This window comes from Apiospora phragmitis (genome assembly GCF_038363925.1).
Source record: "Apiospora phragmitis strain CBS 135458 chromosome Unknown utg000001l:1.0-2902119.0:1.0-2906034.0, whole genome shotgun sequence".
Taxonomy (NCBI): domain Eukaryota; kingdom Fungi; phylum Ascomycota; class Sordariomycetes; order Amphisphaeriales; family Apiosporaceae; genus Apiospora; species Apiospora phragmitis.
The window spans coordinates 255,317-282,275 of record NW_027117399.1 but is presented as its reverse complement, the minus strand read 5'-3'; the positions used below and the strand labels follow the sequence as shown (position 1 = coordinate 282,275).

The 26,959-nt window shown below is 55.2% G+C and overlaps 12 protein-coding genes across 12 annotated transcripts; 5 read left to right on the top strand and 7 right to left on the bottom strand.

The window, feature by feature from the left end:
* Positions 1–354: 354 nt before the first annotated feature.
* On the top strand, positions 355–1,973 carry PG994_000085 (uncharacterized protein; the record flags this gene model as incomplete). Its single annotated transcript, XM_066851494.1, has 4 exons — positions 355–595; positions 748–785; positions 871–1,597; positions 1,732–1,973. The coding sequence occupies 4 exons, from the start codon at positions 355–357 to the stop codon at positions 1,971–1,973; spliced, it is 1,248 nt and encodes a 415-aa protein (XP_066722126.1).
* Positions 1,974–2,593: 620 nt separating this feature from the next.
* PG994_000084 (mitotic checkpoint protein bub3 protein) lies at positions 2,594–3,795 on the bottom strand (the record flags this gene model as incomplete). The annotated part of the gene is made up of 2 exons (XM_066851493.1): positions 2,594–3,315; positions 3,441–3,795. Coding segments are annotated over 2 exons (1,077 nt in total), but the record flags the coding sequence as incomplete, so codon positions are not given.
* A 549-nt stretch (positions 3,796–4,344) lies between these two features.
* Positions 4,345–5,516, top strand: PG994_000083 (GTP binding protein; the record flags this gene model as incomplete). Its single annotated transcript, XM_066851492.1, has 4 exons — positions 4,345–4,408; positions 4,473–4,798; positions 4,858–5,193; positions 5,280–5,516. Coding segments are annotated over 4 exons (963 nt in total), but the record flags the coding sequence as incomplete, so codon positions are not given.
* Positions 5,517–5,543: 27 nt separating this feature from the next.
* On the bottom strand, positions 5,544–6,184 carry PG994_000082 (Rpp14/Pop5 family protein; the record flags this gene model as incomplete). Its single annotated transcript, XM_066851491.1, has 2 exons — positions 5,544–5,914; positions 5,974–6,184. 2 exons carry the CDS (start codon positions 6,182–6,184, stop codon positions 5,544–5,546), a joined length of 582 nt encoding a protein of 193 aa, XP_066722123.1.
* Positions 6,185–6,303: 119 nt separating this feature from the next.
* Positions 6,304–9,167, top strand: PG994_000081 (Molybdenum cofactor synthesis domain-containing protein; the record flags this gene model as incomplete). The annotated part of the gene is made up of 6 exons (XM_066851490.1): positions 6,304–6,320; positions 6,979–7,234; positions 7,301–7,379; positions 7,447–7,774; positions 7,795–8,173; positions 8,208–9,167. The coding sequence occupies 6 exons, from the start codon at positions 6,304–6,306 to the stop codon at positions 9,165–9,167; spliced, it is 2,019 nt and encodes a 672-aa protein (XP_066722122.1).
* A 392-nt stretch (positions 9,168–9,559) lies between these two features.
* On the bottom strand, positions 9,560–10,789 carry PG994_000080 (uncharacterized protein; the record flags this gene model as incomplete). Its single annotated transcript, XM_066851489.1, has 1 exon — positions 9,560–10,789. The coding sequence occupies one exon, from the start codon at positions 10,787–10,789 to the stop codon at positions 9,560–9,562; it is 1,230 nt and encodes a 409-aa protein (XP_066722121.1).
* A 921-nt stretch (positions 10,790–11,710) lies between these two features.
* On the bottom strand, positions 11,711–13,109 carry PG994_000079 (uncharacterized protein; the record flags this gene model as incomplete). Its single annotated transcript, XM_066851488.1, is given in 3 exon segments — positions 11,711–12,094; positions 12,108–12,301; positions 12,428–13,109. The coding sequence occupies 3 exon segments, from the start codon at positions 13,107–13,109 to the stop codon at positions 11,711–11,713; spliced, it is 1,260 nt and encodes a 419-aa protein (XP_066722120.1).
* Positions 13,110–15,235: 2,126 nt separating this feature from the next.
* On the bottom strand, positions 15,236–19,418 carry PG994_000078 (DNA replication initiation factor CDC45; the record flags this gene model as incomplete). The annotated part of the gene is made up of 5 exons (XM_066851487.1): positions 15,236–16,629; positions 16,804–16,978; positions 17,114–17,443; positions 17,491–17,841; positions 19,236–19,418. The coding sequence occupies 5 exons, from the start codon at positions 19,416–19,418 to the stop codon at positions 15,236–15,238; spliced, it is 2,433 nt and encodes an 810-aa protein (XP_066722119.1).
* A 907-nt stretch (positions 19,419–20,325) lies between these two features.
* Positions 20,326–20,748, top strand: PG994_000077 (uncharacterized protein; the record flags this gene model as incomplete). The annotated part of the gene is made up of 1 exon (XM_066851486.1): positions 20,326–20,748. The coding sequence occupies one exon, from the start codon at positions 20,326–20,328 to the stop codon at positions 20,746–20,748; it is 423 nt and encodes a 140-aa protein (XP_066722118.1).
* Positions 20,749–21,262: 514 nt separating this feature from the next.
* On the top strand, positions 21,263–21,847 carry PG994_000076 (methyltransferase domain-containing protein; the record flags this gene model as incomplete). Its single annotated transcript, XM_066851485.1, has 3 exons — positions 21,263–21,269; positions 21,458–21,614; positions 21,661–21,847. 3 exons carry the CDS (start codon positions 21,263–21,265, stop codon positions 21,845–21,847), a joined length of 351 nt encoding a protein of 116 aa, XP_066722117.1.
* A 603-nt stretch (positions 21,848–22,450) lies between these two features.
* PG994_000075 (short chain dehydrogenase) lies at positions 22,451–23,703 on the bottom strand (the record flags this gene model as incomplete). Its single annotated transcript, XM_066851484.1, has 5 exons — positions 22,451–22,701; positions 22,793–23,031; positions 23,085–23,262; positions 23,584–23,611; positions 23,686–23,703. 5 exons carry the CDS (start codon positions 23,701–23,703, stop codon positions 22,451–22,453), a joined length of 714 nt encoding a protein of 237 aa, XP_066722116.1.
* Positions 23,704–25,224: 1,521 nt separating this feature from the next.
* Positions 25,225–26,556, bottom strand: PG994_000074 (alcohol dehydrogenase; the record flags this gene model as incomplete). The annotated part of the gene is made up of 3 exons (XM_066851483.1): positions 25,225–25,670; positions 25,853–25,985; positions 26,014–26,556. The coding sequence occupies 3 exons, from the start codon at positions 26,554–26,556 to the stop codon at positions 25,225–25,227; spliced, it is 1,122 nt and encodes a 373-aa protein (XP_066722115.1).
* Between the last annotated feature and the right edge of the window lie 403 nt (positions 26,557–26,959).

Genomic DNA, 26,959 nt, shown 5'->3' with positions numbered 1-26,959 from the left:
CGTCTCGTTGAGGAAGTGGCCATGCCCAGAAACCCATAAGGGAAGCCGCATTCGGCTGTTCCTTGCACCTGCACTTGACCCTGCCCCTGAGAACGTCGTCCCTTCCGTGCTTAGACGTTGAACGCAAATTTTTATGGAAGCCGTAGTATGAGCCCGATAAGCGTAACTGTTGTAGCAGACAATGCATTCTTGACATGTTCGATGTTCTCCTTGGCACACCAAGTCCACGTTTCGCATCCTCCTTCCCTTCGAGCCCTTTCCCCACTGGGAGGCTCGTAGTCGTCAGCAAACCCCCGGGACAGTTTCCTTCCTAATTGAGTTGTTTCATGGTTGAAGACCATACGTACTGGCACTATGACGAATCCTCGTCTACGGCCCCTGCAACGAATACCCTCTATCAACAGCTCCTGGGACCCCGTCTCTACTTTTCTTCCGCATACACAGCCACAGCCTCTTGCACAGGCAAACAGGGGTCGTAGACGCACCAGATTCCACAAGTCAACCTCGCACACCTGGTCCCAGAGTCAGGGAAGCGATGCCCCTGTAGCTGGTCTGGACAGAGCTGAAAGCGCTCCCGCTGTTCGTGCTAACTCAGGTAAGCGAAGAGCTTGGGGTTCGACAGAAAGCTGTGGAGGATCTCAACGATCAAGGTGAGTACCCATCATACGTGTCGCCAACCGTGAGAAGATATTCGGTGGTAAAGTGGGTGGTTTCCTCTTGAGTGGCTTATCTCTAACGGCCAACTAGAACCCCTGGGATACAACATGCAGATAATACTACCGCAAGTATATTTCCTGAACTCAGACGGGAGTCGGTTCCGATGGCTCGAGCCCCGTGCATCCAGTAGTCATACCAAATACACCACGTCAGCGCTCCAGCGAACCGCCGCAAACGGTGCGGTCTCCAATTCGACCCGAGATCCAGCGTGGACGTCCACAGCGACGAGAAACACCATTTTCGCAAGTAACAATAATTCCAGAGACACCCCCCTCCCAGCGTCCTGGAACCCGTAGCCGTGGAAGACCCATCACGCCAAGATCTAAATCCAGAGTCAGGAGCCGCTCAAGACGAACGATATTGGGGGAGCTTTCAACAACCTCTAATACCGCAAACCAACAAGTACTTAAAACCGAATCTGTACGCGTGATCAAGGGTGGTTTCATCATCAAAACGCCGTCCACCGAGCAATACAAGTATCCAAAGGCCACCAGCCAGCCCGAGCCTGTATGGAGTGCAGGGGACGGCTTTTCCCAGGATGAAGCAGCTCCGGACTTCTTGTTCTATGCCACAGGCAAACGCAAGCGTAAGAGATCATCAACGCTGCCGCGAATGAGCAAATTGGCCACGGAGACTGATGAGACAGGGAGCCCGAGTCTTCGTCCCTCAAACAAACGATCTCGAGGTATTGGCATTTACGAGAATCTCGAGCTTCTTAGGGGTGGGCAGAAAGAAGCTTGGCCGACCAAGGCAGATTTCGAAAACTGCACCTTGTCGACCAGGTCCAAGAGAGACTTGGAAGCACCAAAGCATGATCATACCGAAATCAGCATCCCGGCAACACTCGTACCACAACGCGGGCGATCGATAGATAGCCGGAGTACTATCAAGTATGTTCCTCGATCAAGAAAAGGAGCTCTGGACTTTGCCAATTTCCGGAGTTCAGAGGTTGTGAAATCCACCTTCCTCGAGGATAACTTGTTGTCGCAAATCCTCATACCCGGGAGGACCCAGGCTCAGGAGAAGAAAATGAAGAGGAAGAGATGTTCTATGAAGAAGAAGATGAGTCAAGAATAGAGGAGGGCTCACAAGTGGATGGAGACTACGAGGAGTATTCTGCCCCATATGCCTCTACTAGAGCTTCTAGTCTGTCAGGAGCCTACTGGGACGAACATGGCAACCACGTTTTCCCCGAAGACGAGGGGTACGACGAGTACGAGGATGGCGTGATGGAGGAAGAGGATGGAAGAAAGTGAAGATGGAGCGCGTCAAATTTGGAACCGTATTTCATCGTTAATTGTGCTGGTGGAGATTGGTCGTATTTACATCAATGAGCTCAGTCGGCCGGGGGTTCATGCAGAACAATTTTTGGCAACCTTGTTACTTCAAGATGCTTCAAAGTAGCCTGGGAGACGTTACAATACTATCAGATAGCTAGAGGTTCTGTGTTACAAGTAGGTATCGATCATAGAACTCGTTCTAGTAGTTGTCCCAACACGTCTCAATACATGTGAGTTGTCACCTATTTATACAAAGACAGGTATTGATTCGCCTGCCATGTAACATCAATTCGCCCACGCCAGGTGACGTAACAGTACTCCTCTCGCCAATTCTATGGCCGATATGACGACGGAATCCGCGGTACCGTTTCCCCCGAGGTGCCCAATTTCTATATTGGGAAGGCATCTGGTTAGGACCATTGGAGTGCTCTTGTGCACACCTGTAAGGTATTGCCTCTTCGGATCTTCGACGGATGCCGAAATGAGAAGATACCATTATCTCATACACCGAATCCTTCTGACGTAACCAAGTAAATTGTCTGGCCTGCCCACTGCCGATTTCTCTGTAATCCTGACCGACCAGAGGTCTCCTCCGCTTACTTGGCACCCTTGCCCTTAGCCTCGTTCTCGCCAAGCTCCCGGATGACGATCTTGGTGCGGCCCTCGCCGCTGTAGTCCTCCATGCCCGTCTCGAAGCCGGGGCAGACGGCGACGGCGAGGAAGCGGCCGTCGGCGCTGAAGGCGACGGCGGCGACGGAGTCGGCGAACTTCTGGTAGACCTTCATGCGGCGCTTGGCCTCGGCATCCCAGAGGGCGACGGTGGCGTCGCCGCCGGCGCTCGCGAAGGTGTTGCAGTGGACGGGGTGGAAGGCGAGGGCGTTGACGGGGTAGACGACGTCGGTGGTGCCAGCGGCGGCGGCGTGGTCGGTCTGGCGGTGGCACTTGAAGGCGTACTTGCGGGCCTGAGACTCGGCGCTCGCGTCGAACCACTCGACGGCGACGCGGCCCTCGATGGACGAGGTCGCGTAGCCGCCGTCGGACGGCATGGCCGCGACGGCGCGCGTCAGGAACTTGAGCGAGCTCTCGCGCTGCTGCCAGGGGGGCGGCGCGGCGCCGCTCTGCGACTCGAGGGCCCCGGCCAGCGTCGCTAGGTCGTAGATGTGCACGAGGCGCGACGTCATGGCAACGATCACTTTCGACGGCGACGCGGCCATGGCGTGCGGCTTGCCGGGGAGCGGCACCGTGAGCGGCGTTAGGGACGGGTTCGTCGGGTTGTGGATGTGGAGGGTGCTATCCCAGGACGCGGAGATGAGGAGTGCTGTTTGTCAGACACCAATTGTTAGTTTCCTTTTTCCTTCTTCTGGGACTAGAAGTAATCTTGCTAGCCATTGTCTGTGAATTTGGGGGGTTGGGCATATGTAAAAGAAAGCTTTTACAACTCACAGTGCGCTTTGCTATAGACCAACCTCCGCACCGGCGCCGTGTGCTTGCTCACGGTCGTCTGCTCGCCGCTCTCGAGGTCGACCCGCCGGACCTCCCAGTCCATGCCCGCCGTGAAGGCCTCGTTGTCGTCGGCGCCGAAGCACACGTCCATAACGGGCGCCCGGTGCTCGTATGTCCGCAGCAGCGTGCCGTGGCTGACGCCGCCCTCCGCATCGGCGCTCTTGGAAGTTGTATGTGTGTCGTACAGGTAGACGTTCTTATCCCACGAGGAGACCAGCAGGCGCGTCGGCGCGTCGGGCGCAAAGACTAGGGAGGAGACGGCATCGTTTGGCGGTTGCGCGAGCTCAAATTGTGTTGCTTAAGAGAAGCCAAAAGTCAGCAGTTTGCGATGCATGGGAAATGGGAGGTTTGAATGGATACATACTTGGCGCCATGATTATGGAGTCTGTCTATGTGTGTCTGTGATGTTGTCGTCGGAGCGGGGATCAAGAGTTGCGATTTGGAGCTCCTGCTATCAAATGTGTCGGTGGTTGCTATAGGTGGTATGGGATGGTGCTGGTTCAATGGAGTCGCAGCCGATAAACAATGAATTGAGAGAGCTCCCTTGCTCCCCTATTTCTGCTGAGTAACACCGCCTAAATTTGGTAGGCGTTGCTTCCAGAAGCTCTGTTTGGGTCATGGAGGGGCAGACCCAGTGAACTGACTGCCGGAGCTTTAGGCGAGGGGCATTTAATCCATTCCACTCCCACTGATGATCGAATTGGTCTTGTCGCATTCCTCATATCTGCGAGATTGGCTCAATCACTAACTCGGCCCTATATTAACTGGTCTACCAAGACTTTAATTCCTTCTTTTCTAGCGTACTCAACCCCAAATCACTTGTTGCTCGCAGTGCTTCTTCAATATGCCTTTTGCGCAGCTCCTGCTCGGCAGCCCAGGCGCGGGCAAGAGCACCTACTGCGATGGCAGTGAGTGAAAGCTTCCGAGCTCCTTTTTCTCCTGCAGTCCAGCCCGCTAACGCAGTCATGATAGTGCACCAGTTTATGAGTGCTATAGGCAGAGAATGCTCCGTTGTCAACCTCGATCCCGCGAACGATAAAACCAACTATCCCTGCTCTTTGGACATACGCGACTTGATCACCCTGGAAGAGATCATGGCAGACGACCAACTGGGTCCGAACGGCGGCATCCTCTACGCCTTTGAAGAACTCGAACACAACATGGAGTGGCTAGAGAACGGCCTCAAGGAACTGGGCGATTCATATGTACTCTTCGACTGTCCCGGACAAGTCGAACTCTATACCCATCACAACTCGCTACGGAATATCTTCTTCAAGCTTCAGAAGCTGGGTTATAGGGTATGCGCTCACCCCTCGGCTTCTTCCTCCCACTCCGATACGGTGCTAATTCCGAGCAGCTGGTTGTAGTACACCTCTCCGATTCCTTCTGCTTGACCCAGCCGTCGCTCTACATCTCCAATCTACTTCTCACGCTTCGCGCCATGCTCCAGATGGATCTCCCCCATATCAACGTACTGACCAAGATCGACAAACTCTCCTCGTACGACCCTTTGCCCTTCAACCTCGATTACTACACGGAAGTGCAGGACCTCAACTATCTACTCCCTTCGCTCGAAGATGAAGCTCCAGGATTGCGCAGTGAAAAGTTCGCCAGGCTGAACTCAGCTGTCGCCGACTTGATCGAGAACTTTGCGCTTGTCCATTTCGAGGTTCTGGCGGTGGAGATAAGAAGAGTATGATGCATCTCCTTCGCGTCGTAGACCGCGCCGGCGGTTATGTCTTCGGAGGTGCCGAGGGCGCCAACGATACCGTGTGGCAGGTTGCGATGCGTAATGAGTCGTCCATGATGGAAGCCCTGGATATTCAGGAGCGGTGGGTCGACGCGAAGGAAGCATACGACGCGGCTGAGAAGGAGGAGGATGAAGAGCAAGCCAAAAGGATGGGACATGCCGACCCTTCCGGCACGGGAGCAACTACGCCCGAGTTGATTCCTGACGACGACGACGACCCATACGACGGATTGCCGCCGCCCATTGGTGACAGTGGAATTAAGATTGTTAGATCCAATAGAACGTGATACCCCTCATTTCCAATCGTCACTGATGTCGATCATGTCTTCATCGCCCGAGTCATCTTCAACATTCAACGGCGTAGGCATGACAGCTCTTGCCGCCTGTCGGGTTCGCTTTGCTTGATCGAACATGGCTTCAAGCGCTGCTCTATCCTTCTCGCCAGCTTGGTCTTTGACGGCAAACATCAGGTTGCGGGCGTGCCGTATAGCTGCCTCCTCGACTTTGCGGATAGTACCACTGACATGGACGACGCGAAATGTACATGGCTTGCCATCCTTAACAGGCACATGGTCCATGAAGGTCAACGCTGTCCACAACATGCGATATTGCGCTCTTGTAATGCGTAGGATGAAGGTGGATGTTGCATTTGACAGGTATTTGACTGGTATCAAGTTAGCTAATAGTCCTGGTATGAGGACAGCCCAATATGGCATGACCTACCTTGAAGACCACCACCTTCGAGAGCACCCGAGCCAAAGTCGCCGAAAGTATCGGCCACCTCGGCGCGGATCCCCCTAAGCAGCGCCTGCGGTGTCAACCTGTCGGTTGTTGGCTGGTTGATGACGACTACATCTGGAACTCCTGGCTTGACGCCGATCTCGCTGGGATACAGGATGTTCACCAGGAGGTAGCGCTCCTTGATGCGGACCATGGCGGGGGATGTCGCTTGTTACTTGGAGATGCAAAATTAAAATTGATCCTGGAAAACGAGATCAAATGACTAAGATAGCTAGGGCCGCTGCAATGTTCTCGCCGGTTGCAACTCAAAATATGGCAAATAAGGGGCTGTGAGGGTTGGTGGTGTCCCTTGAACTTTGTAGTAGGCATGAGAATTGATGGATTATTTGAAGAAATTATGGGACCAAGTTGAATGGTTAGCAGTCCAGCTCGGCGCTATCTTATCGTTAGCTATCCTTCTATGTTTAAGCTTCTGTAGTGGGGGTCGAAACAGCTTCCACAGCTTGGTCGTGTAAGTGCCTCTTCCCCATAACATAGGGTGGTATAGACATGCAAAGTGGTGATACTGCTTGGAGGTATCGATAAAAGCTGTTTCACTAGAAGAACGAGGAAGTAATGGAAGAAAATATCTGTACCCAAGTTCCTTCAGAATTCTCTTGAGTACTGCAAATTGCCTGGGCCAAGTCAGGTTGCGTTGCCGTTGCATCTTCTAGAAGCTCACAGTGAAGAAAGACCCCACCTCAGATCGGCAGCACCCCTCCTATTGCCGTCGATTACACATACAATGCTGCAAGTCCTCGGCAACTCCGCCCAGCACTTGAACACCCAATAAGACAGCCAAGTATCCTTCTGGCAGCGGCTCTTCTTGTTTCTAATATTTTCCTGATTTGTTGTTCTTGTCTGTGAAGTGAACAATCCGCCAAGAGAGATTGCGTTGCCGTCGGTCTCAGATCAGCAAAGATGTCGGCATCATCGACCCCCCCTCAGGGTAGCTCTCCTGATCGTCTCGACCACCGCGGCCAAAGACCCCAGCACGGATGCTTCAGGGGCCGTCCTGAAGGACGTGATAGAGCAGGTGGGAGGCGGTCGGTGGAAGCTTGTGGACACCAAGATCGTGCCTGATGTTGTGGTACAAATCCAGCGCCAGATCATGCTGTGGGCCGACGTGGCCGTGCCGGAGGGTATCAATCTGATCCTAACCACCGGAGGTACAGGGTTCGCGGTGGCTGACCACACGCCCGAGGTAACTAATGCTTCACATTTTCATGATAAGAGAGAACACTAGATAAGTAACTAAATATTTCCACAGGCTGTGTCTGCGTTGCTCCACAAGCAAGCTCCGGGCATTGTTCACGGCATGCTTGCGGCATCTCTGAGTGTCACACCTTGTGAGTAGTCATTGTCTCTCGACATTGCAGCACTGGGTTGTGATCCTGAGCTAATACACCATGGAAGTTGCCATGATGTCGAGGCCGGTCGCCGGAGTAAGGAATAAGTCCGTCATCATCACGCTTCCTGGATCGCCCAAAGGCGCCAAGGAGAACTTGCAGGCCATCCTGAAGACCCTACCGCACGCCTGCCTCCAAGCAGCCGGCCTGAACTCGAGAAGTCTGCATGTTGGTGGCGTGAAGAAACTAGAGGCAGATGCGGGTATCACCCCTTCTGAGGGAAGCGCAGGCATTCTCACTCCTCCCACGGCGGTCACAGCCATGCACATTCCCATGGGCACGATCACGGACACGGTCATTCGCATGGCGGACACGGGCATGGCCATGGCGCCCTCGTCAGGCACACGGCCCCGAGCGCCAACCCGATGTCGAACGACCCGGCGTTGGGGCTGAGCCGGAGGAATCGGGAGTCGCCGTACCCCATGCTCGCGGTAGACGAAGCCCTCGGGCAGATCATGGAGCACACGCCCGCGCCCGAGATCGTCACGTCCAAGGTCGACAGCGACCTTCCAGGCTCTCTGTTGGCCGAGGACGTGAAAGCCAAAGCGAACGTCCCGGCCTTCCGGGCGAGCATCGTGGATGGCTACGCGGTGGTGGTCCCCAAAGATGGGAACATGAAAGGCGTGTTCCCCGTCGTGTCCGTATCGCACGCCGCGCCGGGCGAAGCCAAGGAGTTGAAGGAGGGCGAGATCGCCCGGATCACCACGGGCGCGCCTCTGCCACCGGGACGCTACGTCCGTCATCATGGTGGAGGACACGGTGCTGAAGACCCTGACGGACGACGGCAAAGAAGAAAAGGAGGTCGAGATCCTGGCGGAAAACGTGCAGGAGGGCGAGAATATCCGGGAGGTTGGCAGCGATATCCAGATCGACTCCCTGATCCTGCGGAAGGGCGAGCAGATCTCGGCCGTGGGCGGCGAGATTGGCCTCCTGGCGGCTGTGGGCGTCGGCGAGGTCCCGACCTACCGCCGGCCCGTCGTCGGCGTCCTCTCGACAGGCGATGAAATCGTTGAGCACGTCCGGCCCGGCGCGCTGCGCCTGGGCGAGGTGCGCGACACGAACCGCGTCACGCTGATGGCGGCGGCGCGCGAGTGGGGCTTCGAGGTCGCCGACCTCGGCATCGCGGCCGACCAGGCCGGCTCCCTCGAGGAGACGCTCCGGGCCGCGCTGCGCCGCGTCGACCTCGTCATCACGACGGGCGGCGTGTCCATGGGCGAGCTCGACCTGCTCAAGCCCACGCTCGAGCGGGCCCTGGGCGGCACCATCCACTTCGGGCGCGTCGCCATGAAGCCCGGCAAGCCGACCACGTTCGCCACGGTGCCCGTCAAGACCGACGCGGGCGCGCGCGTCCGCAAGGTCGTCTTCGCCCTGCCCGGCAACCCGGCCTCGGCCCTCGTCACGTTCCACCTCTTCGTGCTCCCGGCGCTGCATCGCATGTGCGGCGTGGCGCCCGCCGGGCTGACGGCGGTCACCGTCGCCCTGGCGCACGACTTCGCCCTCGACAAGCGGCGGCCGGAATACCACCGCGCCGTCGTCACCGTGGGCCAGGAGGGCACGCTCCTGGCTTCGAGCATGGGGGGCCAGAGGAGCTCCAAGGTGGGGTCCCTCAGGGGGGCGAATGCTCTGTTATGCCTGCCGGCGGGGGAAGCGCCGAAGAAAAAGGGGAGAGAAGGTACAAGCGCTCTTGATGGGCGGCGTTCGAAATGGATAGATGGTACACACATATAGTACGTGTAGTATTATGGAAGTATTGACTGTTTTGTTTGTTTTCCGAATTATCAGCTGGAATACAGCTTAGTGCACATTTATGCAATGGCTTATTCTTTACTCAGAATTACTAAATGCTTAGGGCTGTGTAATAACGTCTGTTCTACTTCCCTACAATTGGTTCAGTTGTTACAATATGTGTGAGATTTCCAGTGAACTGAAGTATACATGTTCAGGTAAATATTCTTCTACAATATACGATTCCTTCTTGTAGATTTCACAGATGCAAATGTCACAAAGAAACTAACGCCTAATCGATCCTTTCCCAATCATCAACACCCAGAACTGTAGTTTTGCGATTTATTTGGTACCTATGCCTTAGCAGGTTACTCTACGTGGGTAAGTTTACACGCTCAAGAGCCGGACACGTATCCACTGACACAGATACGCAGATCGCCCAAAAGGTAAGGCGACACGAGCGTGGCCTGGCGCCCGACCTTGACGAGCGCCGGCTCGCGCGCCAGGTTCTCGATATGCCGGCGCCACGCGCGGACCTTCTCGACCCATCGTTCCCGCTGCCACGCCTTTGTCTCCGTCTCCGTCTCCGTCTCATCCTTTCCGGGTAGCAACAGCATCTGCAGGCCCTCGAGCCCCTGGCAGACCATGACGTTCTCCCCACATGCGCTGGCGCCATATGTTCTGATAGTCCGCGTCGCCCGGGTCCCCGCCGGACTCGGTATTGTGCGCGTAGTCCTCGGCTTCGTACCACCACCCCGGGTCGTACTCCTCCCGGAACTCGGCAGCCCGCCACGGCGGTCCGCATCTCGGCCAGGCGGGGGCGGAACCGGATGCTGTTGATGGTCCAGGTGAGCGCGAGGTTGTGGTTGGGCCCGCGGTAGGCGTTGTCCCGGTAGGGGCCCGGGGTAGACCAGGCGGCGCGGGTCCGGCGGGGCGGTGATGCGCGTCTTGCGGGGATTGTACTCGCCGTGCAAGTGGCAGGCGAAGTCCGGGACGCCGTACTTGACGTACTCAATGCGGGTCGCGGGCTGGAGGGGCCGGTGGCCCTCGTGGCGGTCCGGGTCCAGCAGGGCGTCCAGGTCCGGCCCGAACAGCTCGCCGTAGATGGCGAGGTGGAACAGCGTCTCCGAGGGCTCCGCGCTGATGGTGTAGGCGTCGTCGACGCCGCCGTCCCAGAAGTCCGGGAGCGCGTACCACTGCTCGCCGACGCACTTGTCAATAATATCAGTGACGCGGTTCATGAGGGAAAAGCGCATCTCGTGCAGCTCGCGGATGCGGGCGAGCGTCAGGCCGCAGCGCGCCTCCCCCACGGCCAGTTCGAGCAGGCCGTCGAGACCGTCCCGCATGCCGAGGGCCAGCCGCTGCTCGTTGGCCTCGGACCGACGCGCCCAGTGGCCCAGCTCCCGCGCCGCCGCCATGACGAGGTAGTGCGGCGAGGGCCGGAAGAAGACGCGCGTCTGCGCCGCCGCCAGCCGTAGGACAGCGCTCGGCCGCGCGGCGTCCATGGCGTGGCGCAGGGCCCGGCATGTCGAGCCTGCGCTTAGGAGGTCCTCGATGGTGTGCAGGTGGTCGGGTAGCAAGGCCAGTAACTCCGGAGGGAGCGACAGGAGAGTCGTTGGAGCCATGATTGCTGTCCTCCAAGAGCTGACGATGCCAGTCTGAATCTTTGAGTACAAATGCGTTCTTGTGTCTTTCAGATCAAACGTTTTTATATAAGAAGTAATGATTGTGGGTCGCAGGCAGTAACTCAAGTCCAGATCGAGATGCGTGTAACCTACTTAGTAAGTAACGTAACCCGTATAGCTCGCCGATCTGACTTTGCGGGGTGACGCTGTGACTCCCACGGCCAGCCCGGTGGTCCACTAATGGTGGGTGGCTTATTTTTAGGTATGGATGTAGATCTCAGCCAGTTATGATGGATGTGCAGTGTAGCATGTATGTTTACCTATCAAGAAGTACGAAGCGTAGAAAAATTCTGAAAGCCGGTATTTTTTGCCTTCTCAAAGAGATAATCATGTGCTTGGCCAAGGTCAAGATACATCACTCAAGTCGCCCTTTCACTGCAATCCATGTTACCAAACAAAGTGCGGTTGGGTTATCCTAACGAGTGCCTTGTATGTATGGTTTTCTATCAAACAGACAAGAGGGAGAGAGAAACTCCTATCTTACTACTACTACCTTTCTTCCAATAACCCAAGTTTGAAGAAATGTTCGTAAACGCTCGTTATGATTCGTAATGACCGACCGACAAAAGAAAATGATAAAAGAATGAGGAAACAAACCCCAGAACCAACAGATCTATAGTGGGCGCTGCTACTGGCTGGCCAGCTGTTGTTGCTAATGCATCGCTAGCTGGCTGGCTGTTCTTTGATTTTCACCCCGGCTTGTTCGCTGCCATTAGTCGCTTCTCCTCTGCCTTCTCCTTTTGAATATCAAGGCCGATCGAAACGCTTATGAATCCCGAAGTGCGTACGAGACAGTGGAGGGATAAGAGCGAGGCGGGAGAGAGCCTCGTGCAAGCATGCATTTATGTATGCATGCGTTCGTTATTCGTCAAAATATTCCTGCTCGATGGCGACTTTACCACCTTCAGCGCCGGCCTGACCCCGGATCCGGACGATGCCATCGCCGTAACCATCCTGGATCCCGCCCGTAAAGCTCTCCATGGTCCAGGCGGCGAGGCCGCTGACGATCTGGCCGACCTTGCCGTCGCCGGCCTTCTGGAGCCGCGCGCTCAGGTGCACACTATGCTTCCCGACGTTGTTGGCGAACCAGTACCCGTGCGACACGAACTGACTAGAGAGGTTGTACTGGCGTTCGTACCGGACGCCGACGCGGCCCATCATCAGCAGTGCACACCACACCGAGTGCAAAGCCACCATGGCCAGCGCCACCGCCTGTCGCACCGTGCGGTGCAGGAACGTCGAGCCCTATCCGTCGGACGCCGGATTGCGATCCGCCGCGCAGCTGGGGTCGCTCCGCCAGCCAGGGGGCCGACCGCAGCAGGATGTCCGTCTCCAGATCGTTGAGGTTGTCTGGACACGCGCGCAAGTAGTAGGCGACGCCGTCGATGTAGGAACGACGCTCAAAGGTAGGGTCGTCCAGCTCTTCCGATGCCATGGCCGTGAGATGTTGACCTGTTACACAAGGAATCCCATGCGTTAGTGGAGGAGCTCCCCAATCACATGTCAAAAAGAGCAAGAAGCGAGTCAGCTCCAAAAGAAGTGGGTGGAAGTGGGTGCATGAAGCTTGCAAGTATGTACTAACCTTGGCGTGCATATCTCCACTTGATTTCTGAAGGCGTCCAGCGACTTTCATGGGGGTCCCCCTGGCCGCCAGCCGCTCCTCTCGAGGTGTAGCCATTTGTTTCGAGGCCTGCTGCATGAGCTTCCACTGCTGCTCTTCCAGAACGGGCGCTAAGGGTGCACAGTATTGCTGCTGCTGCTGCTGCTGCTGAGGGTAATGTTGGTACTGAGGCGGCGGAGGGAAATATTGTTGCAGCTGTTGTGACTGCTGCAGCTGTTGTAACTGCTGTAGCTGCTGCTGTTGGTGGAATTGCTGTCTGCTGTAGTCCAGGTTGGTGAGGCTGCCGCGGCTGCTCACCGATGTACGGGTAGAAGATGAGGTGCTGCTGGAGGAATAGAGAGTGGTGGCATTGGACTCGGCCTTGGAGATTAGCGGTTCGGCAGAGCTTTTGACCCCCAAGAAACTCTCAGCGTAGGTCCTGCTGGACGACTTGGTATTAGATGCAGCTGTCGATATGGATGTCGAGGCAGATCGCCGGCGTGACGGTGGCGGAGGGTTAGGTGCATTCTTGAGATTGTTACTGCTGGCGGTCTTCCGGGGCAGCTTCATGCGCAGGGACGAGACCTTGGAAGAAACCGACTCGGGCACCAGCATGTTGAACATGTCTCCGGCCAGGGTGGAAAGATCGATCTGTTCCATCATCGGAGGACAGGAAGGGAGGGAAGCGGCAGCAGTTATACGGGGAGCCGGTACGCCAGTACGCCAGTAGCACTCGCTCTATCCTTCTCGCTCGGCTGTTTTTTGTGTGTTCCTGGGACTAGTGGTTGCGGTGGCTTGCGTGGCTAGAGTCTGTATCCCATGATTGCAGAAAAGGTAAAGTTCTGAGAGGCTGACGGGAGGGGATAGAAGGAGAGAATCAGAAGGAAAGAAGATCCCGAATGAATTGGATAATCAACCGAAAGCCAAAAAAAATAGTCCCTCCACTGCAGCAGTGGGTAGGGTAGTCACGATTCTTGAGGCTCTTCCAGCTGCCACACGACCAGACCGACCACGACTTCGGATGGGGATGCGAACCCTGGAAAGAAAGTGGGTGGATGGCCTTATCTGGCGTGTTAGGTTTTCGAGATCCCTGTCTCCCGCTTTTCTATGTTTCTACCAGTCCCAGGGCTGCGTGCTGCGGATGGGCGGCCAAACATTGCCCAAACATGACTATGCAGCTCCAAGCTGGTTGACATGTGCGATAGCCTGTGCGATAGCCACGTGCGACTTATACACGCCATGTGAAGATCCGTTCGCAGCGAAGGCAAATCCAAGCAATACGACTCACGTCTCCCCGATAACACGAGTTTTCCAACTCTGTCGACAGGACCACTTACCTAATAAGTGCCGGCCTAGGTTGGTTATGCAAGAGGCATGTATATCTGATCTGATGCATTTGTCGGATGCCCCAGACTTTGGGGGAGCAGATAGTAGCTGGCTTGCTGCAAGTGTAAAAGGAGTGTGGCGTGTGGAGGGGCAAATTCCAGTGCAATCGTGCTACGGATTCGAGATATGATTGCTTGCCTCGAGTGGCCCCAACTAGGACCAAGCCAAACCAAGAGCATCATTATGCATGGATAAGAATTACTGTACAGGAGCATACGGAGTACACGCCTTGCAATTCACACATTATTACACTCATCCCACACCTTTTTCTCTCTCTGCCCCAACAAACAGTTTAGTTGCACAGCCCCTCCATATCGCTTCTACTTGCCTGGTCCAACTGCCAACAGTTTGCTGTGCGTTTGTTTGTTGTCGAATCTGCCTGTGACGCCTATCGGCTAGTCTGTCTCTGTTTATGCCTCTATGTAGTTGAACTGGGACCTGTGGCGCCCTGTTGTGCAACGACGATAGCAACGTCTTGTTACCAACTTAGGTATCCTAGATCGGCCCGCTAATTAGCCAATTCGACATAACCCATAACAATCACGCACATACACAAACACTCCCGCATACGCATACGCGTACGCACTTTGGCACTTTACTCATCTGCCGCGGTGGCCACCCCCGCATGTGATAGAATGGGTACCCTACATACGCGAAACCTTGAAATTGGAATTGCTTCATTTGTGTCGGGGTCGGTCAAGCCGACTCGGAAATACAAAGCGGCCGTGGAGTTGGACTCATTTTAGAATCCGTCTCATCTTTTTTTGTATCTATGTTTTGTCAACACAACAGACAACACCGGCATCCTGTACGCCTGGGTGACAGCTGAGCTTGGTCTCAGGTCATGCCCCCCGCCTGGCTAGCATCCGATTGCCCAACTAACGGCAAGCTGTTCGACTGTAACAACTGTTAGCCAACGGACTACGCCAGACAACTACACACCTAATACGGCCTCCGCTGAACAGTTTCAGATGATTTCAGGCTCACCGGGGAAAACACTCAGCATGTCAGATTATCACCAAAGACGAAGTGCTTATCATCCAGTGTATTCGAATAAGTTTACAAGGCCGGCATGCTATCATGGTGCTGTCGATGGCCCTAGCAAGTACTTACTTGCGTTCTTTCATAGATATAGATATAGTCCGACCACTTAGTCGGGTCATATCTATCGTAAAGCTCCATCATTACCCATACGTCGTGAAAGCCCTTCTCCATTCTCCTCCCCCTAGTAGCCCGTACAAGACCGAGCGTTGTCTGCAAAAAATGAATGGAAGCAGGTATATATCGGAACCGGTAGTTCTCCTTTGCCCCAAACGCCGCGCCGCAATATGCTCTTATGCTTGAAAATGGCACCCTCAACCTTTCCAGAAGAATCCCGGCCTGTTCTCCGGGCCCATTGTTCATCCAACAACGGCCTTAGAACTCAGGCTCTCCAAGAAACCAGCCAGGTCTTCCTTCCGCACTTCTACGACGCAATGTTCGAAGCTGTCGATGCGGACGCGGGCATTGGTTTCTGCTATCACATCCTGAAAAGCACTGCCAAACTTGTTGAGCCCGTAACCGCGGCGTCGCCTCTCTTCGAGTTCTTCCTCGTCATCCGAGTCATCATCCGAATCCGAGAGATCGCTTCCTTCCGATTCTGTTTCTTCTTCTTCATCGTCCTCCTCGTTGTTGTTGTTGGATTTGCGCTCCGCTTTCTTGGCCGCTCGCTTTTCCTCCTGGATCTTACGCCTGGCTTCGCGCTCTTTGAGCTTGGCTTCCCTCTTCGCAGCCTTCTCCTTGGCACCTTCGCGATCTAGGAATGCAAGATCCGGGCCGCCACCACCACCCGTACCGACAACAACGTACACGCCGCGGTTTTCATTCAGGCTCGCAACAACTAGAGGCGTACCACGGCCGCCATGCGCCAGCTTACCATTGGTGTCGCGTTCTTGTTCCGCAAGGGCTTCGCCGATCCAAAGTGCCAGCTTCGTCAAGGCGGCAGGGTGACTGAATAGCGGCACGTCAGGCCCGTCTTCGATGACACACATACGGAAGGCCAGTAGGTGCTTGATTTGCCGCTTGCCGATGAGTGAGGTGCCGGTCCGAAAGATGGCCCTGTGCAGATACTGGGCCGTTGGCAAACCAGCTTTAAGGGCATCTATGTCTTCGAGCGCATCATAGGCGTCCCAGAAGCGAGACACCCACTCCTGGCTCTCAGCGAAGCCGTGGTCGTCAGCCACATCAGCCGGGTCCGAAAGCTGAGATAGAGACTGGCTTGATATGGCGCCAGCTCCGTGATTGTGTTTGCCAACTTCGAGAAGTGCTCCGATAACAACGCCGACGTCTTGGGCAGAAAGCGTCGCACGCCAACCCCAGCTACGGACAAATCCCCAGCCATCTTTTGCCCCTGCTCGGTCGCGACCGTCCGTCTCTGCTGCCGGGACCATGTCATCTAGGTTGTAGAGAGATGCGTATTTTAGGAGTTTGGTTCTCAACTCCTTCTTCAGCATCATATCCATATGGACATAGCTTTGCTTACATTGCACCAGACTGACGCCCATTTTTGCGAGTAGCTTGTGTAGGCGTTTGAGTCCGCTGTCGCTCCATATCCGCAACCGGGAGAACAGATAGGGTGAGTGCAACATGCTGTCGTAGAGCGACCAGTGCCTAATAAGGAGGAACTTTGGTTCAGGCGATAACCTGATGGATGTGTCCTCGGGACTGCGTGCCGTGGTTGGAATGATGCCTGCATTTTCGGCAGGAGAAACTCTTCCATTCTGGGAAGAAAGCTCAGGTGGGTTCAGGCGTCGAACTTCGTCACGAAGCAGCTGCCGCAATCTTGCTCCCGGACTCCCATCCAGCCAGACATCGGTTTCGAGTCAGATCCGCGGACAGTGACAGCCAGACCGGCAGACGAACGGCCATAGAGCTCCATAGAGGTAACCCCAACAATCGTGAGCCACAATAGATCGTTATCCTCCCCTACCAAGCTCTGACGCGAGGGAGTAGACCATGGCGCTGATAGGTTCGGAGTATGATGCTCCCATGCGGTAGTAGTTTCGCAACACCGTCTCGTGTTCTTGCTTCATCCGCAAGAGCTTCCTTCGAAGTGCGCGGGCCGACGGTCTCTTAGGCGGCTGAGCTGCCGAGGGCGGGTCCCTCTGCATCGTCGGAGAGTATAATACCAGGATCCCTAAGGGATACAAGGCCTCGTGGTGCTGGGCGTGGAGAGTCGGGTATGGGGGTTGACTTTGCCATGTTAGTCCTGAAATTGCATTTTGGATGTGGTCACTTACAGAGTTGCTCCGCCGCCGTTGCTTTGGTCTGTCATCGTTGTCTTCGCTACTGTCGTCTCGATCTGACCACGACTTTCTTTTCTGGCCAGGTCTAGGCTGCTCTAGTTGTGGCACCTCCTCTTCCTCTTCCTCTTCCTCTTCCGAGTCACTGTCGCCATAAAGATCCCCGTCGTCCTCTATATCAGGCATATCGACAAGGGCGAGGTACGCGTCTCGTTCGCTAGACAGACTTTCCACAATGTCGCCATCGTCAAACACAATGATGCCTCCTTTCCCAGGTTTGTACGCACGCCCGACCCGCCCAGCTTGAACGCCTTCAGGCGCGCGTGACTTATAACTCGACGAGATTTCGGACGGGGGCTCTAGTGGGTACCCACCAAACACGTTGCTGAGGTTCCAAGGTCATGAGAATCGAAGACCCAGACTTCGACACCGTTGAAGCTGGCCTCTTCTCCTTCCACTTCGAGGTTGAGGATTGTGCCCATGTCGACCATGCCGCCCACTCCAAGACAGATGACCAGTCCTCCACTGCCGCCGCGGGTCTCCATCATGGGGGCCACGAGTTCCTGGCCTGCACGTTCGAGATCGCCATATCCTGCCACCGGATGGATTTTGTGTGGGATGTAATCATGTTTGAGGAGGCGGGTCAGGATGCGGCAGGCGCACAGAGCATCAGGTTCGAGGGCGACGAGGACCAAGACGGGAGGCGAGAGAGGATGCCGGGTTCTCTGTAGGTGTAGGTACAATTTCGATATGAATTCGCGTGGTAGATACATCTTATAGATAATCCAAACGCGATTTGCCCACCTACAGACTCGGATTCATGGGTTCTGCAGGTTAGACTCGAGTCCTGGGGGTTACCGGTCGGGTAGGTGGTGAGCGAGAAGCAAGGCACGCGTTGGAGGTCTCTCTGTGTGTGATATGGTGTTCGACACTTAGAGCACACTTGAGTGTATGGGCATTGCGGTAGGAACCGAGATTGAACAGATTGGAGGGTTAGGTAGGTATGTTTCCCAAGAAGAATGTTTCTATGCAGTATGATTTGCTTCGATGCTTAGTCTCAATTCATGGCCAGGACATGTGGATGTAGTCTACTGAGAGCAAGCCAAGCAGGCGTTTAGGTCTGGTGCAGATAATCACAGGTACTTCAATTAGGCCTGGCTGATTTCGAAGACGCGCCTACTCCATTCAGAGACGCGACTCGCGTACCCAAGTACTTTACGGTGCACTCAAAGCGCTAAGTGCTTGGAATTGATTTCAATTGATGCACGCCATGCGAATGCACTAGCAAGAAGCCAATGAGATCATCGCTGTTAGTGACCCGAGTGGGCCTCGATTGTTTTTGTGCCACTTTGCAGCCACATCTACAATAGGTTACCTAGCACTGTCGCAGTCAGCACCTGCCACAATGAGCGGGGAAGCCGAGTGGCCATCACGGCCATTTATTGTCCAAGTCCATGCGCGTTGCTCTAAATACAAGTCCGATCAGTAAGAGTCGGAAGGTCATCCAGCGTATCGTCTGCCGCGAATATCCGTGGGTGCTTCGCTTCCTACACTATTCCAGATTCGTCGGCCAAGTAAGGTGCGCATGAATCTATAGTGCTGTGTAGATGCTTGCCTGATTGCTCCAGCCTTCATGTCACTGTCTTGTACAATCGCCGCATCTCTTGCAGGACTTATGGCAACAGAGTGTGAATAATCCTAGTACTGGAATCAACAATAGAAGAACCCATAACTGCATGTAGTGGTCGTAACGGCCAACAGCTGTAAGAGAGGGCAGAAGGCAGGGGCGAAGGGGGGGTGCATTGGAAGAATACGCAGGATCTGGAAATTGGGCACACTGCATCAAGGCTGCAGGAGAAAGCCCAGGGTCCAGACGGATGCCCCGGGTGCCATTCCCCCGGATACATAAGATCAATGTTGCCGTTTCAGTCACACCTCAGCTGGAGCTTACCTATATAAATCTTCGCTGATTTCAATGGCTCCAAAGCAGCCTTCCTGAGTCACTCTCCCCTTCCCTCCCTTTGATACGGTGCTGTGCTGCTGTTTCGTCTCTTTATCTTTTGAAAAGGATTGCTGAGCCGCAGCTTCCCCCTGCCCTTTCACGGTCTTGGCGTCTTACCGTCTTACAACGCCTAATGTTGACGGCAATGACAGACCAGGGCGGCACTGATGAAGCTGCTGCAGCCGATAGAGCCTCGGATGAGGGCGCGAGTTCGTCCTCGACAGTCCATAATCCCCAGGCGGCATTCCCTGACTGGGGGTCTGCCAGTGATTTCGATGACTCCGGGCTAGAAGAGCTCATGATGGAGCATGCAACCTCGCAGCCCGACCGCTCCACCGTCAGCAGCAGTGAATTGGGCGATACACTGGACGACGACTGGCGCTCCTTGACGAGCAGTATAGCCCAACACAACTTTGAGAATGGAAGGTACTCTCACATCTCGATTCTCTCGACACCCGCGTAAAGAAGCACGTCGTTGACGAGTCTGGCAAGACGGTATCACCAGTACAGAGGCTCGCAACCGTATCCCTGGCCGAATGATGAGCTGGATTCAGCGCGGGAAGAAGAACTTCGCGAGGTGTTCAGGGAGCTGTTGGGCGGACGGCATTTCGTAGCACCAATCGACGAGGGGGCTCAGAAGATTGTTGATCTGGGCTGCGGCGATGGTCGGTAAGTCAGCCATCGTCTGTTTTGGCCAGATGCCTAGCTGTCGCCATACATACCTATCTGACTGATATAATTAAACGTGGTCCAGATGGGCTTCCGAAGGTAGCTCCTCATCAATATTGGTTTGGGTATGTATAATATGCTAATGATCTTGCAGTGGCTGAGTTGTTCCCGGGTGCAGAGGTGGTTGCTATGGACATCTCGCCCATCCAGCCTGTGTTCGCACCCCCGAATTTAACCACCCTACTTGCGGATATAGAAACGGATTTCGAAGGGGTCTGCCATATGCAGAGTGATCTCGTTCATCTGGAACGTGTAGTTCCATATCTCAGGCGACCAAAAGATTTGATGGCAAAGATCCTGACGTAAGTCTTGCCCAAGTAAACGATCCACATGCGCGAGGCTGATGTCTACTAGAAACCTACGACCTGGAGGGTAAGCCTCACACCATCATATACGCTTTGCACATTCTGCTCCTTCCATGGGTTGCGTGGCGTTACGCTACTAATATATGTCTTTTAGCTGGGTCGAATGCGAAGATATGCAGACTAAGGTATTCAGTGATGACGCGCCCGTGCCTCCAGATAACGGCTTCGCCTACGCCGTTCATCTGTTTAACAAGTCTCAGAGAGAGAAGTTCGGGTTCGACTTGGATACCGCTTGGAATATCCCACAGGCGTTGAGAGAAGTAGGCTTTGTCAATGTCAGGCAGGTCATGTACAAAGCCCCTGTAGGCCCATGGCCAGATCACCCCTCGGGGAAGTGGCTCGGCTATCTGCTCCAGTCAGCTCTCCGGCAAATCGTGGAACCTCTGTCACTGAGGCCACTGCAGGCTCTAGACCTATCGCAGAGTGACATAAGCGCCATCGTGCACGACTTCGATCGAGACGTGGCCGATACTAGTCTACATATGTGGATGCCTATGACGATCACTATCGGCCAGAAGCCTCCAGAAGCCAGCTGATCGCCCAGAAGAGGATAATCAATGTCGGAGACGCTTGTACAGGACCAGCCCCACCTGAAGGTTGCCTTTCATAGAAATGGTCGGAAAGCGCGCCTCAAGTCTCGGCGTGGACATTCATCACGGACCCGCCCTTTACGGCGAGCGTTGTGTTCGAGTGATGTGTCAAGGTGAAGTCTGGGGACACGGGACCGGAAATACACATGGCTCAGATCAGAACCAGCCAGCCATTATATCATACCCATGGAGTGGAGGTGCTGGATTAAGTCCAATCTACATCAGCGTCTGTGGCGTTTCGGCCAACCTGGGAAATGTCTTTTGTTATAGTTTCCGCTGTCATGATATTCGATGATATGAGGAAAACGAAACAGCGAACATGTTGACCGCTTCGCAAGCAAACAAGTAGCGACGGTTAGCCCTAGCTTAGCCAAGCTATCCCATCCCCAGTTGAAAACTGGTATCGGCATGAGGGCTGACGTAACGTGGCAGTGACTACGATTGGCCGCTTCCGCTGAAGATGCTGCGTCGGCTTTCACTTCTTAGTCTACCAAGCTGTCGGGAACTTCTACAGCTGGTTCGACACTTGCCACGAACTTCCTCCACACGTAACTGCAGGTAGCATATAATAATGTAAGATATGGCTCCTTGGACTTACACTCCAGCTACATCCATTGTCTGTCATTATTGATAGAAAGATGCTGATTCACTCCAGTCGCTGAGAAGTTCCCGGAGGTCCAGGTATCTGGAGTAGACTTATCTCCTATCCAACCTCTATGGGTTGCCCCGAATACGTCCTTCTTGGTCGATGACATGGAGGCGGCCGGCTTCGTCCACGTGCGCGAGCAGCGTGTCGACATGCCCTTGGGCCCGTGGCCCAACGACCCGCGCTAGAAGTACATCGGCCTGCTTAAGCAGGAGGACCACGTCGCGCTCGCGGACCCCCGTCGGCCTCTCCCCGAGCGACATCAAGGACGCCATGCAAGAGGCACTGGAGATGGTCAATGACGCCAGCTTGCGCCTCGCTATGCCCTTCACCGTAATCTACGCGCAGAAGCCGGTCATCGGCGCAAAACAGGGTGGTGACGTGAATACTGTCGAGTAAACACATGAAGAAAATGTAAGTCCTTCGAGAGCCATGACGTTTGCGGCCGAATAGGCCAATGCGGATACCGGGGTTGCCTGTTTCGGGGATGGTATCTGTGATGTTGATATCCGGATTACCTCTCACCCCATCTTCATCGTTAATATATATTCACTATAAATTACCCTACGTGCGCTCCAACTCAATGGGCCTCGCACTATTTGGATTTAACGTCGCAGCACATTTCAGTTTGAGGTTGACATAGCCCTGAAGAATATAACACCGTTACAGCATTATTGCTTATGGGGTAAATATTGATATAACAGATCCGAACCCAAACAATATTTGAAAGACTGTTTGTAGACGATCGAGGGACCAGGATGAATACTAACGTTCACGGCACGCATGGGAAACATCGAGATGAGGCAGATGATGTCTAACAATAGTTTATACTATGACTATGAAATGCTCTTCACCAAGTGTAGGCGCTGTATGAGTTGCTAAAACAGGATATAATATACAACGGAGACAGAAAGGGAGCCCAAGTCGCAGACAGTATTAAAACCCCCCCTAACCACGGTAACTTTCCAAACGACAATGACGAAACCACGACGAGCCAGATATTTACATCATGGCGTGGCCGTCAATGCCAATGACCTTGCCGTTGACCCAGCCACCGTCATTGGAGGCCAGGAAGCAGACGACACGGGCAATGTCGATGGGAAGACCGACACGGTGGAGAGGAGACCAGGTAGCAGCGTACTCATCGACACCCTCGTTGTCGAGCTCGCCACCGCCGGGAATGTACTCGCGGCAGACGGCGTGGTACATATCGGTCTTGATGCCACCGGGGCGATGCAGTTGACAGTAATCTTCTTGTCACCAAAGTCTGTTGTTGTTTCGATGGTTAGCTATCATGTGATTTAATTTAAGTGAAATGGAGGTTTCTTAAAAAGAGCTACTTACCAACAGCCATGCATCGCACAAAGGTCTCGATGGTACCCTTGCTGCCGGAGTAGACAGCGTGCTTGGGGACGCCCTTGGCCTGGCCGGTGATGGAGCCCATGAGGATGACGCGGCCGCCGACCTCGAGGTGCTTGTAGGCCTCGCGGGCGACGAAGAACTGGCCACGGGTATTGACGTGGAAGACGCGGTCGAACTCCTCGGGGGTGACGTCCTTGACGTGGCCGAAGGAGACGACGCCGCTGTTGGAGCAGACGATGTCGAGCTTGCCCAGAAGCCGACGGCCTCCTCAAACATCTTCACGATCTGGTCGACGTCCGACACGTTGGCCTTGATCGACCGCGCGTCCGAGCCGCTCTTCTTGATGGCCGCGCACACCTCCTCGGCCGACTCCTGGCTGTTGGCGTAGTTGACAATCACCTTGGCGCCGCGGCGGCCGAGCTCCATGGCCATCTCGCGACCGATACCGCGACCTGCGATTGCATTTCGTGTTAGTCAAGCTGTGCCTGTCAATCCGGGCATGGCCGTTTTGTGCCATGGAGAGCAGTGTAATGCAATGCTATGCAATGGCGTGCAGTGTGTGTTGAGCAGTTGAGACAGATTACTCTTGCCAAATGGGGCAAGTCAACCCCTGTCCGGGGGGGGGGGGCACAATGGGGGTGCACCGGAAGTCCGTGGGGTGGACCCTTTTAGCTCCGGGCAGCGGCACCACAGGTACGAGAGCACCAGCAACCGACAGAATAGAGCAGGGACAGGTTGGGAAATGAATTATTGGCAATTGTTTCTCGACTTACCGGCACCAGTGACAAGGGCGACCTTGCCCTCCAGCGAAGCAGAGGCGAGACCCAGAGGACCGGGGATCTCATCGTACTTGCTGGTGCCGCGGGGGCAGAGACAGTAGTAGCGCCAGGCATTTTGATATATAGATGAGGGGGTTGAAAGTAAATATACTAGTGTGATGGTGATGAAGCGGTTTTCTTTTGTCTTGAATGAAGAGGCTTTGGAATGGACTGAATGAGATGGTGCGGCTGGAAAGAAGAGTAAATGCTGGTGTGTGTTCACTTATATATATCATATTAGATAGACCCTACGATCAACCCAACATCTGAACGCCCGTTTGAGAACCTATTTCGTCCCAACTCCGCCACGCTCTAGTCGGGGGTCTGTGAAAATTGTTTTTCTCCCTTCCGGTTCATCTAGCGGCCGGCGGACAAGATTGGAGAAGCCGTACTTACGGGGCACAGCTCCCAGCACACACCCAGCGCAGCACCAGCCAGGGGCCGAGCACTCCAAGGCTCAAGCAGCCATTACTAGCTCAGAGATATGTCAGCCAAAAAGCCCCACCACATGATATTTTGAGTTGCTGGATCGATACAGTGTAAAGGTTCATTCGCCTAGTTGGCCAGAGGACCGCATCTCTTTGGTCCGGTCTCAAATGGTAGTCCGGACGTCTCATTAGTTCTGGGGAGTCTTGGGAGTGTTGGATCCCAGCTGAACGTCCGGCACACCGTGTGCTTTAGTTGCCAATCGCCAAGCTACTCGCCCTAGGGTCTGTGCCAGTGCGCCTGAGTTTAAGACGGTACATACTCGAAACTGTTCTGTCTGCTCGCTTTTCCGTTGCTTATTTACATAGTCCGAGGGTCATTACTCATCGGTCCCGAGAACTGTGGTGAGCTGAGCTCTCCTCTTGCACTGCGAGTCATCTTCACAACACTGTCTTGCTCGTCGTGGATCCCGGCTCGGAGGCGGGCCGAAGGCCCTATAATAAGTGGTGTTATTACTCTGATCATCTGGCACAGCTCGGCGTTCGGCGTGCCATGAAGTCGCGAATAGGTTTACAGTCGAGACGATACTTTTTGCTAGCGGTAAAGTACGTCCTACGCGTAGCAGGAGCCGCTGCGGCATTTGCTTCCGGGAAGATTCCGCAGCTGCGGTACCTTCAACATGCTAGCTCCGCTTGCCGGACTCATTGTGACGTACCGTAACCCCACCGCGCCGTGCAATCCTCTGCGTCCCAGATTCAAAACAACACTGGATATGCTGCCGCGTTTCCCAATGTCAACGTGAACAGGATATCTCTGTTTACTTCCCAGGTAGGTATTTGCCAAAGTACTTCCACTACCGTGACTAATTAAAGGCTCTGCGAAACGGCATCACATCGCGTGTGCCCTGAGCTCTTAGTCAGGGGACCCAAGCTATCTTTAGCAACGCCGCCGATCGATCTGCGTGTTGGCAACGTTGAACGAAGATAGCGCCGCTTCAACCCTAAATTCAGGATTTCACGAGAAACAGCATAACAACTACTAGAAGTCTTGGGTTCCCCCCAATTGTATTTTCAGAACCTGACATGTGATATGAGTTGGGTAGCACGGGCTATATGCCTGAGTAGCTATACAGTGACCGCAGCAGACCAAGTATGTAAGTCAGGTTGTCAGTTATTGGGCCGCCGCCGCCTCGCTACTACCCTCCCCCATCGGCGTAACCCGAATCGGGTCTGCCCCGACCCTGCGCGCCTCCGCATCCAGCGCCCGCACCTCGGCCTCGACGTAGGGGATGCCGGTGCGGCGGCGCTCGCGCTCCGTCCGCTGCTCGATCTCGCCCGGGAAGTAGATGCGGTCCACGCCGGCGGCCGGCTCGCACTCCCGGACGACGCGGTCGTAGAGGTACCGCATGCGCTCGCGGAAGTCGGCCAGCGACATGAACAGGTCAGGCTTGATGGCGACGAGGAAGTGGCCCACGTCGGCGGGCCGCAACGGGTCGTACGGGTTCGTCACGTGGCCCGCGAAGGCCGAGCCCGAAAACACGCCGGAGAACACGTCCATCATGATGGACAGGGCCGAGCCCTTGGGGCCGCCCATGGGCAGCATCACTCCCTCCAACGCTCTGTAAATGCACAAAGACTAATCAGCACACAAACGAAATTGGTCAAGAGATTGTTTCATCCTCCCATCCTCCCGTTCTTCCCCCACGCACAAGAGGACAGCGAATTGGTAGCGGAGACTTGGAGAGCTAATGCGCGCTCCGGACCTCTCTCTTCTCCCTGGGTGGGTAGGTACCACTTACGCAGCCGGATCATCCGTCGCCGGCCCTCGGCGTCCAAAGCCCAGTCCAGCGGGATCTTCTCGCCGCGCCGCTTCGCCCTGTACACCTTGCCGCGGGCCGCGACCGACGGGGCCATGTCAAGGATGAACGGCGACTCGTCGTCGGCGCCGGGGGCGCCGCACGCGATGGGCGAGACGCCGAGGAGCCTGGTGCGCGCGCCCCACGCGGGGCAGCGCGGGGCTCGAGTTGGTGAAGACGAGGCTCATCATGCCGGCGTCGAGGGCCCGCTGCACGAGCCAGGCGCTCATGCCGAAGTGGTTCGAGCGCTTGACCGACACCATGCCGATGCCGTAGACGCGGGCCATGTCAACGGCGGCCGCCACGGCCGCCGCCCCCGCCACAGCGCCGAACGTGTTGCGGCCGTCCACCTGCGCCGCCGCGGGCGTCACCTGGGTCAGCGTCGGGGCCACCGCGGCGTCCAGCACGCCGGCCCGCACCCGCGCCATGTACGACGGCAGCCGGTTCACGCCGTGCGTGTCCACGCCCCGCAGGTCCGCCGCCACCAGGCACTCGGCCACGGTGCGGGCGTGGTCCGGCGGCGCGCCGTTGGCGCGTAGCACGCCCTCGGCGAAGGCCTGGGCGTCGGCGGCCGTGACGTAGAGTCTGCGGGTCTCCTCCTCCGCGGTGGCGGGCTCTGGTCGCTGCTGTTCTGTTGAGGTCGCCATGGTGGTGGGTCTGTAAGTCGGAGTAACGAGGACCGTCTCAACTGTCAGAGGCATGTAATCGTTGCCCTTCGAAGATAATGCTCTCCAAGATGCTCTAATCTGAGTGGTTCTGAAGCCACAAAAACAAACTCTAAATCTTCTCCGAATGTCTCTGGAGTTGGGGTTGTCTTGATCGACCACTATGCATTATTGGGGTGTTGAAGTTCCCCAACACTCCCCAGCTTCGGCTAAGCAAGTAAGTGATGGGGAAGTCCCATTCAATCATTCAATGGATCAGTATGTCCCCACTAATGCCGGTTCTGCCCGGCCTTTCCATCGGTACAAGTTGTCCTTATTCTTAGTCTTATCTATCTAGAAGATCTGCATGCTGAGTTATATGCGCCGGTCAGTCTTCCACCATGAT